This window comes from Calonectris borealis, chromosome 3 (genome assembly GCF_964195595.1).
Source record: "Calonectris borealis chromosome 3, bCalBor7.hap1.2, whole genome shotgun sequence".
NCBI classification, from domain to species: Eukaryota; Metazoa; Chordata; class Aves; order Procellariiformes; family Procellariidae; genus Calonectris; species Calonectris borealis.
Genome location: NC_134314.1, coordinates 8,736,330 through 8,755,960, shown reverse-complemented (window position 1 = coordinate 8,755,960; position 19,631 = coordinate 8,736,330). Strand labels below are relative to the sequence as shown.

General features: G+C 41.2%; 1 protein-coding gene across 1 annotated transcript in view; it reads left to right on the top strand.

Moving 5' to 3' along the window:
* KLHL29 (kelch like family member 29) overlaps positions 1-19,631 on the top strand; it is a 339,629-nt gene that overhangs the window by 180,045 nt on the left and 139,953 nt on the right. Inside the window, exons 3-4 of the mRNA XM_075144971.1 lie at positions 10,502-10,643; positions 11,400-11,942. Coding sequence (XP_075001072.1) covers positions 10,502-10,643; positions 11,400-11,942 — 685 coding nt within the window. The remainder of the gene's footprint in view (positions 1-10,501; positions 10,644-11,399; positions 11,943-19,631) is intronic.

The window sequence follows — 19,631 nt, the reverse complement described above, 5'->3', positions numbered from 1 at the left end:
TCAAATGCAGCATTAGAAAAGCAGATCCTCAGCTAGTCTCTTAGCTTTTACCTCTTGTTTTTCTTCCTAGTACATGGAGTTTGGACTTCTTTTAGAAAGAAGCAGAGATGAACGTTTTAATAGTATCCACATTTCAGTAGTACAAGGGGAGATGTATATGTAGTATATATACATATGTTTATTTAATTGTTTACATAGAATAGAATAGAACAGAACAGAACAGGGTAAGAGTAGTTCAGCTGGAAGGGACCTACAACGATCATCTAGTCCAACTTTGTATCTCCACTCAAAGAATCTTAATCTAACAAACTCTGTGACCCTTTCTGAGGCAGGGATGTTGTGTAGGTGTTGGGTGGAGGGTCTTGACAAATGACTCAACTTTCTTAATGACTCGAGGATTTTAAGGGAATCAGCACATGATCCATGTTTGGATTTGGCACAGAATTATCAATAAATGTAAAAAACACGATAAGGCTCTGTGCTTTGTTCTAATAAGGTCTGGATAGTCTGGTGTACAGCCAGTGCCTGTCTGAAGGTAACGGTTGCTCCAAAAACTGTGCCATGGGTAGGAAAGGAGATTTTGGATTTGCAATAAAGATTATTTTGATCTCTACCTGTTGTGTGGAAAGGAAAGTATCCCATTTTTAATTTTTTTTTAAAAGTAGATGTTTGGTCCTTTTTTGACTCTTCTCTTACTCTAATAGATACTTGTGACCAAAGTTGGCCATTTTGATCGGCACTGTTAGATATTTATAGATTTGTGTTCTAATTGAAGCTTTATTATAGCAAACCGAGGCTCTGTTTGTTTTCCGGAGGCGATGGTTGCACAAAGAACGGCTAAAACTCCCTTTGCCTGTCCTAAAAGTCACAGCAAGTTCAGCAGGGGACACGCTGCCTCTTAAGGGGTATTATCTGCAAAGACCCCAGGCTGGTCTCCCTGGCAATTCATCCTGGGGGGTTACGAGGGCACTGTCTGCCCTGCACCCGTCCTAGCAGAAATAGTAGCTTCTGATGGACCATGACCTCAACAGCAGAGGAGGAGAATTAGGAAGATCAGATCCCAACTTGCTGTTGTAGGTGAGGTATCCCTACCAAAGGTCATTTAATTTTAGCTTGTCCTTCCCTACGTGGCTTACAGAACCAACCTGTGTTATTTAGCGCTCACAATAACCCCTCTCTCTCTCCCTGTCACCCTGAAGTTTTTTGAGTGGGAGGTTATTTTTAGAGGTGGTTTACTTCGTGTTAACTTCCCGGGAGCAAAGAGAGTAGGAGGTTTTATGTTTTTAGTAGCATAAATTTTCTTTAAAAGATACATAACAGGGGATTTTCAAAAGCACAAAGTCTTTGGTCAAACTCCCCACCCTTTCCTCTTCTTAGTGAGTCCAATGGCCCAAACTGGACACCGAGAAGAATTTCATCTTAAAGGAATAAAAAGTAAAGGAACATAAAGCAATTTGTTGTTGAAGGAAATGTAAGTAGAGCTTAATCTTAACGGTACCCATTTATCCTTGGTTGACAAAGGACTATTTAGCATCACAAGTTGCCACAAACAGTAATATTGAAGAATCATCTGATTCACACCCCAAAAATGAGTGAGGTGCCTGGAAAAAAATGGGTGGCAATGTAGCACAATTTTGGCAGGGCTACTAGTAATGTTAGCCACAGCTATACCGTTATCTGTTTTACTTTAAATTGTGTGGCTCTGGACAGAAAGGTATGTCTAATAGCCATTTGCTAGATTTATAGCTTGGCATGCGATGTGTTTGCCATAAATCTTTTAGAAGGATGATGGTTGAGGCAGCTGAAGCGTTCATGCTAGTCCACGAATCAGTTCTGCTGAAGGAAAACGGGAGAACTGGGCAGCTTTCTACCGGTAGCATGGAGATACAGAAACAGAATGAGCAGGAATGCTTTGATGTAAAACCTACAGAGCGGAAAAATTGGAGAAAACAGTGACTGTGTTTCCAGAAAAACCATATATTAGGACTCTATTGTAAATCAAATTAAATGACCGCCCAACTGCCTGATCCTGCACTGAACTTCTTGTGTTATTAAAGCTATGAATCTGAATGGAAGCAGGGTTGCATCTTGAGACCTCATTCCGAAAAAGGATCTGCCAGTCACGTCTGGCCAGAACAGCTTGGTGAATGTTTAGCTTCTTTTAAGAACCAACTGGAGATTGATGGGTTCGAGCTGTTTTTGCACAGACTTGTTTGAGTCTTAAAATGCATTTTCATCTGTCTGCGCAGAAAAAAAAGATTTTAATAAAATCCATTGAGATACGTGATTGTGGATTAAAAGGGAATGCAGTATGTTACTTTAGTATTTTTTACTGTGGAATACATTTGTTTTTCTTCTGCACAACAGAAATTTTTTACAAGACCAGAGCTGTTACAGGAATAGCCAGATTTTAGATGTTATCTTGTGTGTAGGAAAAGGAATGGATTATTAAATTGTATAGCCTCTTTGAGAGAAACAGCTCTCTAATCCTGTTTTTCACATCTTAATTTTGGTGACTGCATAACTTAACTTCATAAGATGCTCTTAATTGAACATTTCAATAGAATTTGAATAAAGTCTAATATAACTGGGATTCCTCCTCCACTCCCTTAAAATGTGATGTGAAATTTATTAGTCTTAATGTACATATCCCACAGCTAATTGTTTTATCTTGTAAATCAATTTCTCCTCATCTTTTATACGGCTTTTACTTTCAGATTTAAAGAATAAATAAATTCTTGATTGGAAAGTCTTTGTTCTTTTGCAGTAGGAAAACGGGGGCAGCTTTATAAATGTAAAAGGAATTTTAGTTCTTTTTTAATTATTTACAAACGCTGAGTTAGAGGACAGTGGAGTTTAAATTATGCATTAAATTAGCATCTTACTGATGGAAGATTCTCAAAGAAAGTTGAAATCTTTAAATTGCTATGAACCAAATTCGCTGCGATTTAATAGCTCAGTTGATGTTGATGAACTTAAGGCAGTGATAAATCTGGACCTATAGGCTTGTTTTTCTTTTTGCTGTGAAAGGTAAGCATGCTGTTTCTACAATACTGACTGTCCTTTTGTTTGAGAGTTGACCAAGTACACTTTGATCCTGTTTTTAGAAAAAGAATTCTCTGTTCTCCCTTAAAGAAAGCTTCCTGAGACCCGGATCAGATTATGGAAACTAAAGTGAGCACACAAAAGTGCTTGTTAGAAAGTGAGATTTGTGTGCAAACTAAACGTGCCCTTGATAATAGCCTTATTGATTAAGCCAAGTTAATAAATCAGTAATATCATGTAGCACTGTTCAACACTCACAGGCTTATCTTGGTTTTCTTTTTTTTCTTTTTTTTTTTTTTAATGTGCCTGCTGTGTAGGCAGAGAACATGCACTTTCCTGCCACAGAGTGTGTACTACAATTGAAACACAGAATTCAGAGGGCTTGAATGTAAAATGTCGGCATCCAATACAACAAAAGGGAACTTTTATAGAAGTAACTTAATGATTGGAGCCTAAAATGACACAGCTTTTATTTTTTAAGCATTCCTCTCTTTATTTCTAATACTGTAGGCCCTGATGCAGAATGAAATTCAGGGTCCTGTTTGGATAATTAAAAGAAATCCATGGGAAATTTGGGACAAAAATGCCATATGGGGCTACTTCTGAACCTATCAATGACCAGCATTTGCATTCAAGATAAATGTTTAGTTTTCAAGCAATCTGCCATTAGGTCATTCTCGAGTAGCTTTGCCAGTACACAAGGGTTACATCCTTTGTACGCCCTTGGGATTCTGGTCTGACAAGCGCTTATTCCATTATTACCCATATTTCCTTTTGCCCTCTGACAAAAAGCACTTACGATGAAGTGGATTTATCTGCCTCTACCATGGGATGCCTGCAGGATCTTCGAGAGCCCTCTTACATTGCGTAGTGCATGTTCTCTGTAGTACGTGCTGCCGCGTTGTTCCTGATGTTGCGCGTTTTCCTCCGTTGTGAGATGATTTTGCATTCGTAGCTTTGCTCTGATTTGGGGTTGATCTGCATGCCGACCGTATTAGCAGAGGAGGTTCTGCTCAGGCTAAAGTGGGGCTTCTGTGCTCGAACCCAGTGTCGTGCGCTGATGTCCCTGGTGTCCTGGAGCAGCAAGTGTCGCAGCCGGGACCTCGGTTCGATACCTCAGCTCCGTTCCCTGATGTTCTCGCTGAGAAACGAAGGCAGCTGGGTGAGTACCTGAGCCTCTGCTGGTGAAATTTGCCAAGACAGAATACAAAGTGCCATTTATGAAGCGCTTCTTATCATTCCATGGTCCTGCATTCATTCCCACCTAATGCTGAGCACCTAACTGGAGCACTGGTGTGAGAGCAGTGGTTGTCCTGGGCAGTGGCAGGCACCAGAAAGAAATAGATACCACCTATCAATCAATTCACAACCTTCTTCTATCCCATCTTTCCCCCACCTTTTCCATAACCTCATTCCTCCTTTTGCCTCCCCAAACCTGCAGCCAGTGTGGGTAGGAAGCCTTAGAAAGGATGAATGAAACAGTAGCATTTGACCCATTCACAATATGGAATTATCTTCCATTGCATTGTCAGAGCTTGGGAATTTGGCTGACTGTCTTATTTAGGAGGGTAACCGAGGCACAAATGTGAATGAGGTGGCAAAGAGGCTCAGTCCAGGAAAGGTGGGGTTGATGTTGGTGGGGGGAAGAAGCTGGACATGCTTATACATCTTCCTTCTTAGCAGACTGGGTGGTGAGGAGCTCCGCTACGCACAGAGCTGGGATCAGGGCTGGGTAAAGGCAGTTATGCTGTGCCTGTCTGGGACGTGGGCCCCGCTGCACTCACGGGCTTCTCCAAGCCCGTGTCAATAACCTCAAGGTGGGGGGTGTCTTTAAATCCTCTGAAAAACGGGAATGGATGCAGACTGTACCCCACTGCTAAGCCATGTGTCTCGCCTGGAGGCTATACCACAGTGCTCCAGAGCTCACACTGGCTGGTGGCTCGTCGCTCAATGGTGTTTAAGGTGCCAGTATTGAGTTATTCTCTCCACTCGAGAGGGAACTAAGACTTCTTTTGTCTTTTATGCAGGGTAACAACATTTTTCCTATAAGTTAACTGTATTATTCTCCTTCTTGCTGCTCCCACATTAGCTTTGGAAAGAGAAAAACAACGCTGTGTCATCGCAGAATTGCCTGCTGATGGGAACTGTAAGGTAGATGAGTTCTTCCCTCCACCCATGAGCAAGTTCTTGAATGAGGTTTTACTGCAGGACAGCTTGTTCTGTTCCTCTTGCATGCTGGCCTGTCCATATCTCTTAGGTTTTTAATACGTTACAGTACATCCCTCTCTTAAAACAACAGTTTCATTTCTGTAGCCCAGCCCAACAGCCGGTGCTAGGGAGATACTGCTGTCATCATTGCATCTTTAAAATCCCTGCATCCATCCTTAAGAGCTTCTTTGGCCACGGGCTAGACTCAGAAATATGCTTGGGATCCTGTCCAACACAGTGTAGGAATTTACCCCAGATGAAGATCTATCCCTGTGTGGTTCAGATTTTACGTGCATTCCTCATGCACACAAATAATACCTGTTTCATGCAATATTTAGCAGCGTGAACTACAAATTAGACCATAAACTCTTTGGTGCAGAGACCACTGAGCTTTTTAGAGCACCAGACACGTTCAGGCTTAAAACCCAACCAGGGCCACCAGTCATTACTTGTTAGAGCGAGGCATAGCTAACAGCTTTAAAAGGAATTCCCTCATTAAATTGAAGTTGCTTTTACCCATGACAGGCCATAAAACCTGAATCCGTGGGAGGGAATGTTTGCCTCTATGCATGCGTGTGTCTTAGCCTTTTTATTTTCAATGGGGAGAGAAAATAGAGTGGGTTGCATATTGGATACATTATCTTAGTATTAAGCTGCCATTCCCAATCTCTTTTGGATAATTGGAACAGAGAATCGCTACTTCTCATCCATCACTTTAAATGAAGGCCGTAGTAAAATAATTTTGGTCGCTGGGAACCACAAATAGGATCCCTCTATCCAGATTAGTTCTTTTTTGCTCATGAAACTGTTTGAATAGGTCTCTGCACTCTGAGCCGTAGCAGGATATATGTCAGCAGTTTTACAAGCCTTTGGGGAAATTGCTCAAATGTGTTTATAAGGACCTCCCAGGAAGTGTTTGGTGATGTTGAGCCTGGGGAAAATTGCGTTGGAATTTTTGTTGTTGGATTTTGGTTGTTGTTGGGTTGGGTTTTTTTAATTCCACTAACACACTCTGCAATGCTGGTAGTAGTGCAGTAGGTTTTATGTTTCCATTGGTGTAAAAAAGGTCTTACTAAAAGTTTAGGTCTTATTTCATCTTTGATTGTAAAACTTTGGACTTAAAGTCAGACTTAGTTGTAGCTATGCCTCCTGAACACTTAATATTGTAATATAAATAAAAAATAACCATGTAAACTGATGCAGTATAGACCAAATCACTGATTCCCAATCTTTAGCACCAGCTGATTGCTGTGAACTCACGAACTTTCTTGTGGATATTCTGCAAAGCCCCGTGAATCTGAAGATTTTTAATGTTTTAATTTAATAAGGTTCAGTGGACCAGCTGTACACCAATTACTGTTGCCTATGGGCCATGGTTTATGACTGTTTGAGCTACAAAAAATTGACGACCTGGCAACTTGTCTGTGTTAGTCTCATGTAATTCTGAAATTGTTCCATCTTGCTCCGTTCTGCCTGTACATCTATATTGCAGTTAATTTCCTTAAAACTGGGAGATTGCTCGCTGCTGGAGTTCAAAGTGGCAGGCATGAGGTGAAATGCAAGCTTCAACTGAGAATTTTATTTGTTCTTAATGGTTATTTCAAACAAAAGAGGAAAAAAATCCTCAGATTTGTATTTGGGGTGTTCTATGCATGACAAAGAGCACAGATGGAACATTTTAGGGGTGCTACAAAGATGCTGATGATTGCTTTAGTAATCTTTGTAGTCTGCCATGAATTTCAGGCAGTTAAATAGCCAATGCTGCTGTTGACTAGCCAGGCTTCAACAGACCTTTTAGAAACCTTCTTGTCTTTTCATGTAAGTAGACATTTGGCAGTATTTTAAAATGTATACCCAGTAGATTTTGTAATGCATTTCCTTTTTTCATGTGTTTCGTGTTTAATTCAAACAAGCATCTGACATGAAAGCTAAAGATAAAAGTGTAACATAGTACAATTAGTTTCTGTGAAGTCTGCAGATCGCTAATGGAACAGATCTCTTCCCCCTGCACAACTAGCATAATACAGGCCATTTTTTGGTCATTTGCGTTGTACATTAAAAGCATCAAATAGAGTGCTGTCATGTGCCTGAGCGCATGGACAGAAAGTTCCTCTGTTTGATAACGTTGGAAATAATTTTGCTTTCCAGATACGCAAATCAGTAATTGCTGCAATCGGATCAGAGACATGTAACACTTGTAATGTAATCCTTCATGTATTAAGAAAAATAATGCAGAAATTAGATCAGAGACCAGAAGTATGTATTTATTAAAAAAAAAGTTCAATAAGCTGTTTTTCTGTTTCCACCACCATTATTGTCTAAACTGTGTTTCATGGATGTGTGTTTTGATTTCATACCAACTAATCTCTAGCTCTTTCTGATCAAATAAATACAAGCTCAGGAGTACAGTTTGAAAGCAATATGCTGGACTTGTGCATTTAAGTCCACTGAGACTGTAAGAAGCAGGGTTATTTAGTGAAAAGCAGAGCATATTTAGTGAAAAAAAAAATTTTGAAAAAACTAGCATTTTGTGGCAGCAGAGGAGAAGTATTTATTGACAGCAAACCTGCAAACCTCCTTCCTCTTTATTAATGCTCAAAGTATGGAATTTAGATCTAGATTCGGGTGCAGACTGCACCAGTTTCAAATGTGTCTGATCTGGTGCTCTAGTGTTTTGGAAAGCAAGCTTTCAATTGCAAAGTAGGCAACCGGATTTTTGTAGGATTTAGGAGAGCTGTGTCACATGCTCCCTTTCTTACCCATTCTGAACAGAACATATGGGTTCTTTTAAAATTATAGCATGTGTGTGGTTCTATATTATTTAAGGTACAGGAATATTTTTTCTTATATTAGAGTGACACCGTTTTAAAGCAGCTTGGGGATGTAACAAAGTTACTCAAGATGCTGCACATCTTGACAATGCCACACAATAATGAGAAGTATGTATTTCAAACCCGCTTATAAGACCCCATTCATACAACAAAGAAATGCAACACACAGATGCCACATGTGGAACGTGCGGGGCATGGCTTGAGTCTTGAATCCTCCTGTCTGTCTTTGATGATTCATAAAAATGCCCAGTTCTCTATATTGCATTTACTGTTTTTTAAAGCTTTGCTTTGGGATAAATAATAGTGTTTCTGGGGGAAGTATCTTAGCTGATTTCTGGGCAGAGAATGCTGGTGGTGCTTTGGTTTTTTCTTCTTTCTTTTTCTACTGCAGTGTGCTTTGGCCACTGTTAAATTGTTTAGCTAGATCCAAAGGGATACTGCTAACACGAACTGGTAAACCACCAACAGTGTTATATCCTCCTGTGTCAAAGACCTTGTACAATGTAAAAGCTAAAGGTATTCAGATTAAGCCTTTTCTCAGGACAATTTATAAATAGAAAGCATTTCAAAACTGAGATTTAGTTCTTCCCCTCCTGCCCTTTTTTTGCCATGAATACAGCAGAAGGAATCCTAAAGCTCTTGCTTGTCTGCATGTCCTCTCTTTTTGCCTTTCCTGACTCTCATTTTTATTTCAATTGCAAAAGTTGTAGAAGGTTTGAAAAGTTAAGAAAATTAAAATGGTGGGGCAGAAGGAAATGTGAATCTAAAACCTGGATATAATTGTCCTTGTGACCTGGAGAAGTTGAAAAAAAAAAAAAAAAGATAGACTGCTGCGTCTTGAAAAAAAAAAAAAATAATTTGGACACAAGCTGAAAATTCTCACTTCCAGATTCTGTACAAAAAAAGACATTAAGAATCCCATTTCCCTGTGACCACCTGCATTTAACAAAGTATAGTATTTCTAGTGGGGAAAATATTTCCATTGTGGCTTCTGGGAGCAAGGAGAGCAGGACAGCAAAAACCCTCTCCTCCATCAAGGTCTGTCCCCAGGACTCCTGACTCCCATAGTCCAAGGAGGGTAAAGCTCAGGTGGAAAAGGGAGTGGGTGATAGATGTCGGAGGCATTTGGATGAAGGAGGGAGCCTTGGAGCAGAGCAGAAATGCTAGCGGAGATGTCAGTGGGGCAGAAGGGAGGGCAGGAGGAAGCCACTGAATGCAGGCACCTCCAGTGGATTTAAAGAACTGAGGAATGACTGATGGGCTTGGGAAAGGTGTGCATGTATTTGCAGAGGGGGCATAAATGGGTTTGCTAATGACTTCTTTTCATGGGGTGATTGAGGTACTGGTGATGGAGAAAAAAAGCTGCTGGTGTTGACAGAGATTTCATTGGTACTACGTGACCCAGGGCATTTATGGAGTCACTGTACCCCCGTCTCAGAGCTAAATTACTTCCCAGATGTAAGGCAAACAAGCGATTGCTCAGACTGGTCTCCTGTTCTTTATGGCTTCGGTCCTCAATACTCATTCAGCAATAGGCAGCTGGTTCCGTTTTCTTGGTTTAGAGATTCTGACACCAGTAAAAACAAAACAAAAAAACTTTTAATCTTCCAGCAATGAAATACGCTGCAGAGTTAAATATATGAGACCTATTGGAACACCCTCGTTTTCTACAGGTCGTTTCTCAGCAAAGGCATGGTTGTTTGGGAAGATCCCCTAAAACTGCAGCGGGGGGCTGGCTTAGCATTTAAATCCACGTAATAGTTTCTTTATCAAGAAATCTCTTTCAGATCATGTCCCCTTTGATGATTATTTAGCCCTGATACTTCCCCTACTTTACAGTTATTTTAACATCTCTGAAGAACTGCCAACATAGCCACTTTAGCGGCCAATGACTGTTATGCTGCTTTTTTTTATTGGCATTCAATTTTAAGGCTTGACAGACAGTAAATACTAAGACTTCGCTTTACTGTTCTACAGTAATTTGTCCTACGGTTGTAAATAAGTCTCTCTTGTGCTGCCTTCTGCTAAACAAAACTCACCATTTTTGGAAGAGATTGAGCAAACAGAAGGTTGTCCCATTTTATGTAAGCTGTGACTGAATGGGTATTACCATATGTGGGGTGTTTTTTCTTTTCAAGGCAAAAGAAGCAACTTATTTCTGAAAATGCTAGTTTGTTGCAGATTTTTTTTTAAAGGTGGATCTATTAAATTTCCTGAAGTTTTTTTTTTCAAATATATTGTATTTTCCATACGGACATGTCATGCAAGCCTGGAGGAGAATGATATTTAATGATTTTCGGATATCTTCTTGGACTGTAACAAACAAACAAACAAGCAAGCTACTAGCTATGAGGACAGTAATTATTCCCAATAGTCTAAACATTTTTATGCTGTATTTTTCTCTCTCTCTCTGGTAGACACCTTGCATTTCCAAGACTGAAAATCAGCCTCAAGGACTTGCAACAAGCGTCAGGTGGGGACAGACACCCATCAATCAGTCCACGCCCTGGGACACTGATGAGCCTCCATCTAAACAGATGAGGGAGAATGAAAACCCAGGTATGTTTCTAATCTTATTTGTAATTCTACAAGGGAAAATCGTTCCAAGCAAATTCAATGCACTATCTCCATTTACTTCCGTCAATTAGACTTCATTGTGAGCCCTTTCTTTATTCTTTAGCAGGTTTTTCTTTCATTGTAAAGACCCCTCAAGTTTCTTCTGTGCTGGGGCTAATATAAATGTATTAAGATGCCTGCAAGTTCATTAGAGTGGGTTTTTTTCCTCCTTCTCTGCCTTCACTAGAGGAAAAGGCACTCTGTAATACTTTAAGACCTCTTTTATGTCCAGAACTACCTGAAATGATTTCCAGCTTCCAGACACATATCATACATTGTGCTACTATGCCAGACGCCTAATTACAATCTCTTTGTAGTGGCTGGAGCACCATTATTACACACACAGAGTGTTTGTCAGCGAGCCACGAAAGCACGGTGGGGAAAGAGGTTAATTTTCTTGGAAACGTGCACTTAAGCTGCATAAAGCGCAAAATACATAAAACCACAAACATGGCATGTCACCTGATGAGTATTTTAACAATTGCACTCACATCGCTGTAGCAATTTTATGCACTTACCGATTGGGAACAGTTCCAGACCCTGAAAAGCTTTAGATACGTACCGTGAAGGAGAAGGACGCGTCGGCGCAATTCGGTAGCAGATGCGGGTGCAGGAGGGGAAGGCCGGGGGTGTTTATTTTTGTTCTGGTCTCCCCTGTGCCGAGCCCGCCGCCATTGCCGGCCTTCCTTCGTGTCGCAGGTGCAGCGCCCTGGGTCACCACGGTGGCGGCAGGCAGCCAGCCCGCCCTAATCACGCACTCCTACGGGATGACGCAGCCGCCCACCTTCAGCCCGGCCGCCAACGTCCAGGCCCCCGTCATCGGCGTCACGCCCTCCCTCCCGCCGCACGTCACCCCCCAGCTCCCGCTGATGCCGGCCCACTACCAGCTCCAGCCGCAGCCCTCCCAGCCCCTCAGCAACATGGTGGTCAACCTCCAGAGCCAGCCCTTGTACACCAACAGCCAGCCCCTCAGCATGTCCTCCATGAGCGGCGTGGGCCCGGTGGCCCACCCGGGCCCCGGGGCGGTGGGCAACGGCCACCTGGCCTGCCCCATGCTGCCGCCGCCGCCACCGGCCCTGCCCTCGGCCGCCCTGCCCAGCAGCGCGCCCACCACCAACGGGCAGGCGGCCGCCCCGCTGCCCCCCAACGCGGCGGGGGGCCCGGACAACACCAACGGGGTGCAGATGCTGCGGACGATCGGTGTGGGGAAGTACGAGTTCACGGACCCCTGGCACCCCAAAGGTAAGGCGGGCCGGCTCGGCCCCGCGGGGCGCGCAGGCGGGGGCGGGCGGCGGGGCTGAGGACGGCGGTGGACCCCCGGGCCTCCCCGCCGCTCTCTGCGGGCCCGCCAGCCCAGCTCGGGCGTCTGTCTCCACGCTTTCCTTTAATGCATAGCTTTTATGAGTTAATGATGACAAAAAGCAGTGCGTTAGAAAGAGGGAGGACGAGCTATGGGCATACTTTGTAGTGAAAAACAGCTTTCGGGCCCGTCAGATAAGCTGGTGCTCCCGATGGTAAAGCAGCCATCATCCCGTGCCTCTCCCTTTGAAACACACGCCCATGTTTCCATCCGACCACTTTCCTTCTGGCTTCCGTTGTGCATTAGTCACAACACTAACCTTCTTCTTCAACCGTTGTCTTCTTCCCCATCTAGTAGGAGCCTAAGCCAAATGCAAGTAACTCTGCCAGCTGAAGCTGAACAACCCAAAATGTTCAGCGTTAAGGGGAAAACTCTTCATTACCGGCTTCATTGGGCTCAAATGCTGCAAAACATCCTGAATAGTCATGAGCGTTCCTGAGAGGTTGACCTTTTCTGATAAGTAGTTTCTAAATGAGCCACACCGTTGGGTCACGTTGGAGTGTTATTTCCAAGTGTCTTACCCTAGACACTTCAAAAATACCTACGCTCTGTGTACTTAGTTTCTAATTTCATTTGGAGAGTTTTCCCTGCCTCCCTTAAAAATCATGACTATGCCACATGTGCAGGTAAAGCGAAATGTAGCTCACAAAAATATAAATGCGGACCTATCAGCAAAATCAATTAAATTGATTTTAAAAAAAACACCCCAAAGGCTTCATTAAGTCTGTGATATTTTATATGTACATTTGTATTCAGACACAATCCATGTGTAAATTATTTACTTGCCACAAGCTATTAAGTTCTATTGTGTAGCTCTGTATTAAAGACAAGGAATCTCTATTAAAAATGATTAGTCCAATAACTCTTCCTACTCATTACATAAATTGTACTTTGGTATGTGCAAATCCTTACCAAACGTCTCTTGAAAAGGAGTTAAGGCACAAGCTCAGCAGTACTTTTCTAAAGCTAAATATTAGGACTGCTTTTAAATTTTCAGCTCCAAATCCCAAGTATGATGAGAATGCTTGCTGGATGATGAGCTTCTGAATTTTTCTTTAAGATCTAGATGGGCTTTAAGTGATACCGGCCCAGTCAGGTAGCAAAAAATTCATCAACAGTTGCTTTATAAGAGTTTTGTTAACTCTTTCCCTTTTAAAAAAAATCAAAATCCACAAAAACAATTTGTCAGGTTAGGTTTATGAGTTGCAAACCCTTGATTTTGTAGAAGGAGAAAGGGGAGAGATTTATACTCTAATCCTGGTAGACTGAGCTGTAGTGGTTCTGCTGGATGTCTCTCTTCTCCGTGGAAGCTATTTGTCTTTTAAAAGGCATCATCTCCACTTTTCATAGCCACCTATCCCAATTTACTGGACTGGATACTCGGATACATGATCAAATTAACACAATTTAAAGGATTACTTGGTGTCATTGGAGACATGTGCAAATATACAATACAAGAAAAACCACATAAGCTTAAACCACTTTCACTGCGGTAATTTGATCACATATCTGAGCCCTTGTGACACTAACCTAGTGAGACAAATGAGCACGTCAGTGACTGCACACTTGAGGTTAGGAATACTCTTAAATGCCTTGCATACTTAGGGCCAGTAGCATCAGCTGTTATTTACTCTTCCTCTATCAATTAACCTTCAACATATCTCTGGCTAGCAGATGAAGTAATCTTCAAATCAGAGCCTAAGTAAAAAGATCGTAAAATATTTAATCAGTCTTTTAATATTTGATTTGCAAAGTCTTAATCAGCATTCTTGCTTCAACTGCTGTAAACTCTAGTCGAGTCTAATTGTCCGAGCGCCGCTGAGCGCAGTCAGCTGAGGAGGTGTTCATTAAGGTGAGGAGGAGAGTTCCTCACTAGAGTATGCCAGGCATGCCAGACCTAGCTCTGGTCTGGTATTTGGAAACCTTTGTACCTAGGAGAGACTTGTAAGGAGAATATTAAAACAAGCCGTATTTCTAATCCATGACAACTGCTGACACATTTGCCATACTGTACCTTATAAACTGCAAGCTAGACAACTGTTTTCCCAGGGATTAGCTAGCTTCTCTATGACCATCAGTTATTGAGTTATTCGTCTTCCTGTAGTGGTTAAAAACAAACAAACCTAAGATAACGAAGCATGCATATACAAATGTCTCATAAGCAGGACCTATTTTATAGAGAAAAAGTCATCTCTTCCTCCCTTTTCAGTCTTAAAAGCCCTTACTTCTAAAGCTGTAATTCTTCCTGTCAAACCTAAAGTCAGAGAAGATACATGTTGGGTTTCGTGGTTTTGAATGAGAGAAAGAATCAGGAAAGAGAAGACAACTGGATGTCTAACCAGACCTTAAAACCTCGCTAGGATGAGATTCTTAATATAACTGTATGGATTTCAATGTGGCTCAGTTTTTGAATTATTTTTTGTTTTAATTTCTGCCCTCAGGGATTTCAGTCTCTAAAGCCTGACTGATTTCACAGTCTTACATGATAGGCACCTTTCTCTCCGGGAGGGAATGGAAACTATGAGACAGCACTGAGCTGTTCAAATATACAAGTTCAAACTAGTTCTCTACAAGTTTCATTTAAATATTCTCTCTCTTTCTTGGCCAGTATTATAATAAGAGCCACTGCTAATGGCCTTAAGATCTATCTCATTATCCTGAGATACTCTGTATTATTATTTCACTTGACAATCCAGTCTTGTACAGGTTTGAATAATTACCCAACTATCCCTTAAGTGAAAGAGCAGTTCTTGCTGGTTAATATGATAGGGTTTCTTATATTTTTAGACTTTATTAGGGAGCTGATTTGAAACATCATGTTTTATTTCCCATAATTATCTTTCATTTGGCGATGTACATGTTGGGGCCATAGTATACTGTATTCGTGCAGAATGAAGTTTCTTACGTAGCTGTTTCCAAACAAAAGTAAACAAATAAGTTGCCAAAATTAAAGGCACTGCAAGTATGCCATCTCATTTGCAATAGGTCAAGAGATCTCGCTTATGTGACTGAAAGAGTCGAGTCATTTCTGTGGCTCGGCAAAAACCACATTTTGATAACAAGAATCGTGATATAAAACAGATATGTCATTCTCTTTACAATGTCGCAGCTAATTCCCACCTAATTCCATTGAAACCACTTGTAAGAAAATAATTTTTGCATGAATTAGAGAATCTTTTGGTCTGGGTGGGTTATATTCTGTGAAGGGATTTTTTATTGCTTCTTAATATGTTAAATACGAATGTTAAGTTTAGCTACATGATCCGTTTACTTAGTGAATTTATAAAGCAGTCACATTATGAGAGACATAAATAATGTTTCAGAGTATTTATTGCTTTTAGCAATGTGTGAAGAACTGTAGAGCTGCCTTATGAAATGCATGGAATCTTTCACCATACACAATCAACAGCAGTTTTGAGAGGTGTTTGGTTTGGCCTGTAGTTGCCCTTTGGATAGGATTTATGCCAAATACTCCTAGCTGACTTCAAAAGCCATGTCACCTTAACACAGACATGAAACCTGATATTTTAGAACAGATCAGCCCTTGTTTTCTATCCATGTCCTAAGTTTTGCTCTGTAATCTATATATTAAGTGCCAGGGGAATTAATAAAGCAGAATATTCAGAACCATGAAGATGTTCATTGTGAACATATTCAGTGAAGATCTGCTGAAGTTCGCATAGCCAAATTTTTATGTGGCTTCTTCAGAAAATACAGAGTTGCAAATAATATTCAAACATAACTTCTGTATCTTCAGGCTACATGATGTGGCAGCACAAGTTGTCACTTGCACAATGTGCCTGCAGAGAAGAGAGAGGGACAGAAATCGTCCCTTCAGTTTCTGACACAAGGTATCGGTATCCCATGCCATGGCATAGTGACAGAGACCAACGTCTATGTGCCTGCCAATCCAGTTGAGCCTAATTGGAGAGAAATTAATCAGTCTGATGAAGGACTATTTCCTTGCAGAAATAACTGAGTTACTGAGATTTAGTCCTTGACTTTTTCATAGGGCAGTATGCTTCTTTATATCTAAGACTTGTAGTAAATCCAAAACTGAACCCTTGGTGGGTAGCCCTGCCATATGTAGGACATAAACATTCCAGCTTGGACTCTGAGATCTGTTACACATTTGAAAAGACACTTTCTTCGTAAACCTGATACACTTTGAAGCATAGTCGCTAACACAAAAAATGAGGAAAATACAGTTCTTCATTGCAGTACTTTCTCCTGCAGTGTAAAATTAGCCATGGACGTCATGGGTTTTAATCTGTGGATGTTCATGGATAATATTGATGTTTGTTTCTGTAGTATTTTTGTTCTATAATTCTTTGGTTTGCAGTCCTTAACTAGTGGGAAAAGAAATCAGATGCTAATTAGTGTTCAGGATGTAATGACTGTAGAAACATAACAATATCAGAAATAAAATCTGAATGTTAATCCTTGTAACACTAATTTCTTAACACTTCATTTTCAAGCATCACCAAATACCATGAACTAAACAATAACAAAACTACAAATGAATACTGTTGCATCCTCACTTATTGATTGCACCTTTCACACTTGACTTTATTGCATTGGAATTCTCATTAGACCTCAGACAATATTTACTTTCCTTAATCATTAATAGTAACAAGGTAGACTACAACATTTTGTCAATAACCATCAACTTTTTCTTCACAAAAGGCTGAATTTTCAAAGGGATTTCAGCTTGACCTGCAATTCTGTGAGTGTACCTAGTTCTAGACATGAATGCTGTGGGGTGGGAGGTGTTTAAATTCAAAGTGCAAACTAGCATTTGGAATTCTAATAACGTTAATTAAAGGATATTGTGTGATGAAGACTTTAGAAAGCCTGGTTTAAGTTCTCTGCCTTGCACCAGAATACATGGCCTGTGTCACCTTGGGCAAATCTCCCTTATTTTTGTTTTCGTAGATATAAATAGGTAGATAGATAAATAGATAGATTATACCAAATTACAGATATAAAATTATACATAAAATTTTAGTGTGTGTGTGTACATATATATACATATGAATATGAATATATATGCATATAGTTGTGGGGAAGGAAGTCTACAGTAGTGCATTCTATCTCCTGTTTCTTGTAGGAGAGTTAGGTTAGCTTGGAGGTCTGTTAGCATTGTACATGCTTCTTACTGTGTTTTCCTTAAGATAGTCTTGATTTTCTGGGGTAGCCTAAATGGTACCAAGATACAGATGACTAGTGATGGTTTGTAAGCTCAACTTGGTAATGATGCATAAGAGTTCACAGAATCACAGAATGGCTGAGGTTGGAAGAGACCTCTGGAGGTTGTCTGGTCCAGCCCCCCTCCTCAGGCTGGGCCACCTAAAGCAGTTTGCCCAGGACCGTGTCCAGATGACTTCTGAATATCTCCAAGGATGGAGACTCCACAACCTCTCTGGGCAAGAGCTCCGTCACCCTCACAGTGAGAACACGTTTCCGATGTTCAGAGGGAGCCTCCTGTATTTCAGTTTGTGCCCATTGCCTCTGGTCCTGTCACTGGGCACCACCAAAAAGAGTCTGGCTCCATCCTCTTTGCACCCTCCCTTCAGGTATTTATATACATTGATGAGATCCCTTTGAGCCTTCTCTTCTCCAAGATGAACAGTCCCGGCTCTATCAGCCTTTTCTCAAGGGAGGGATGCTCCAGTCCCTTCGTCATCTTTGTGATCCTTTGCTGGACTCTCCAGTAGGTCCACGTCTCTCTTGTACTGAGGAGCCCAGGACTGAACACAGGACTCCAGGTGGCCTCACCAGTGCTCAGTAGAGGGGAAGGCTCACCTCCCTCCCTGGCAATACTTTGCCTAATGCAGCCCAGGATACCATTAGCCTTCTTTGCCGCAAAGGCATACTGCTGGCTCATGTTTTAGCATGTTCACACACAGTAATAAGGCAAACTGCTTGAACAGGTCCTTCAAAATCAAATCTTTTTCAAGATTAATTACAGTCTTCTGTCATTAGAATAATCTTAACAGAATTGCAAAGTTGATGAGGGTATCTAAGCCATCACTTGAGCGAGACTGAAATACATTTCACCTTTTTGTGTTCCAGGTGGTGTATTTTCAGTAATTCCTGCCCTGTCTTTTAATGCCACTATCGGTCAGGTCATGACAGACAGTGATTTAGTGCACTGAAGAGTCAAAGAGGACTTGTAATAGTCCTAGAACATTGTCTTGCTAAATGTACAGCATAAAGAAGGTCATCGAATTCTCTTTTGATTGACAGCTCTCAGTATGTGAGTGACTTGAGATTTCCAAGTTTTAAATGGAGCAGGAGCCTCTCACCACTACCAATATTTTATGAGGGTTATTGTAAAGAAAAGTGTGGGGTTGCTAAAGTGTGTTAAAACTCCCTGAAACTGCTCTTAAAAGTCATCTGCTCCATGCTGCTTTTTTTTGTACCTGTTTTTTTAAATAAGCACCAGATTTGCAATTGTAGTTCATCTGTTCTTGAAAGTACAGAGATGAAGAACTTTGATTTTACTCTGTTATGTGATATTATGTCATCACTTGCAGATCCACTTAGATAATTAGACAATGAGACATTTGAAAACGTCTTGAGTTTCTTCCCACCCTGAAGTCTAAGACATGGTTTGCTTAGAACGTGGTTTCTTAACAAATATGGTTTTGTCCATGATGGTGGCCACTAAATGCATTCAAAATAAGTCTCAGAGGCGGCATTAGTTGAATTACTATTTTCTCTCCCATCTACACAACACTATACTCACAAAGTGCAAAATTTCTCAGGGGCTGGATGATAACCATAATCTAGGCTCCCTTTTGGCACAGAATATGTAAGTGGCAGCTCTTTATAAATACAGCCCAAATTTCCAGACAGGCTACCTATCCAAATGCTGTTCCAAAAATCCCTTGCAGAGAGCTGGAACTGCATTTGGATGTTCTGAAAGTTATTAATTGTCCAAAACACTTCCAGAGTCTCTGTTCTCCTTTCAGAACTCCTTATGTTTAATTTCTGATTTCTCTGACCTTCTCTTCCCTTAGTCCTCTGTCTTGTTCAACTCGTGACACATATTCGGATGCAAGCCTTGCCTGCATCCAACCCTTTGGATGCAACGGAAAGCATACCTGTTCCCTTTCACGCTGTCCTCATAGGCCTGGAGCCACCGTAGAGCTACGTTTCCTGAACATTCAATTCTCTCTATAAGTTTGGCCTTTCATTGAATTTCCCATTAAGATTTCTTCCTCCTTATAGCAGGATAATTCCACTTCTTTTGCTGTCATGACTTAAAAAATGGACAGTCAAGTTATAGCTACTACAGAGTGTCAGCAGAGAATGGGGACTTCACGCTTAGTCCAAACTGAACAAGCTGGGTCCATCAGGAGCCAGACTGTGCATTTGTGTTTACGCTTAAATGTTCTCAAGATGGGCTATTCTGTGATCTCCGGAGATCTCCAGACAAGTGGATTTATTAAATTGCAAATGGTTTTTGGTTTCCCCACAAGAAAGTGGAAATGGGTTTTTTTTGTAATCAGCAGTCCTCCACGGAGCAGTGCCTGAACTCTGAATGAAGAAGAATCATTTCTGTC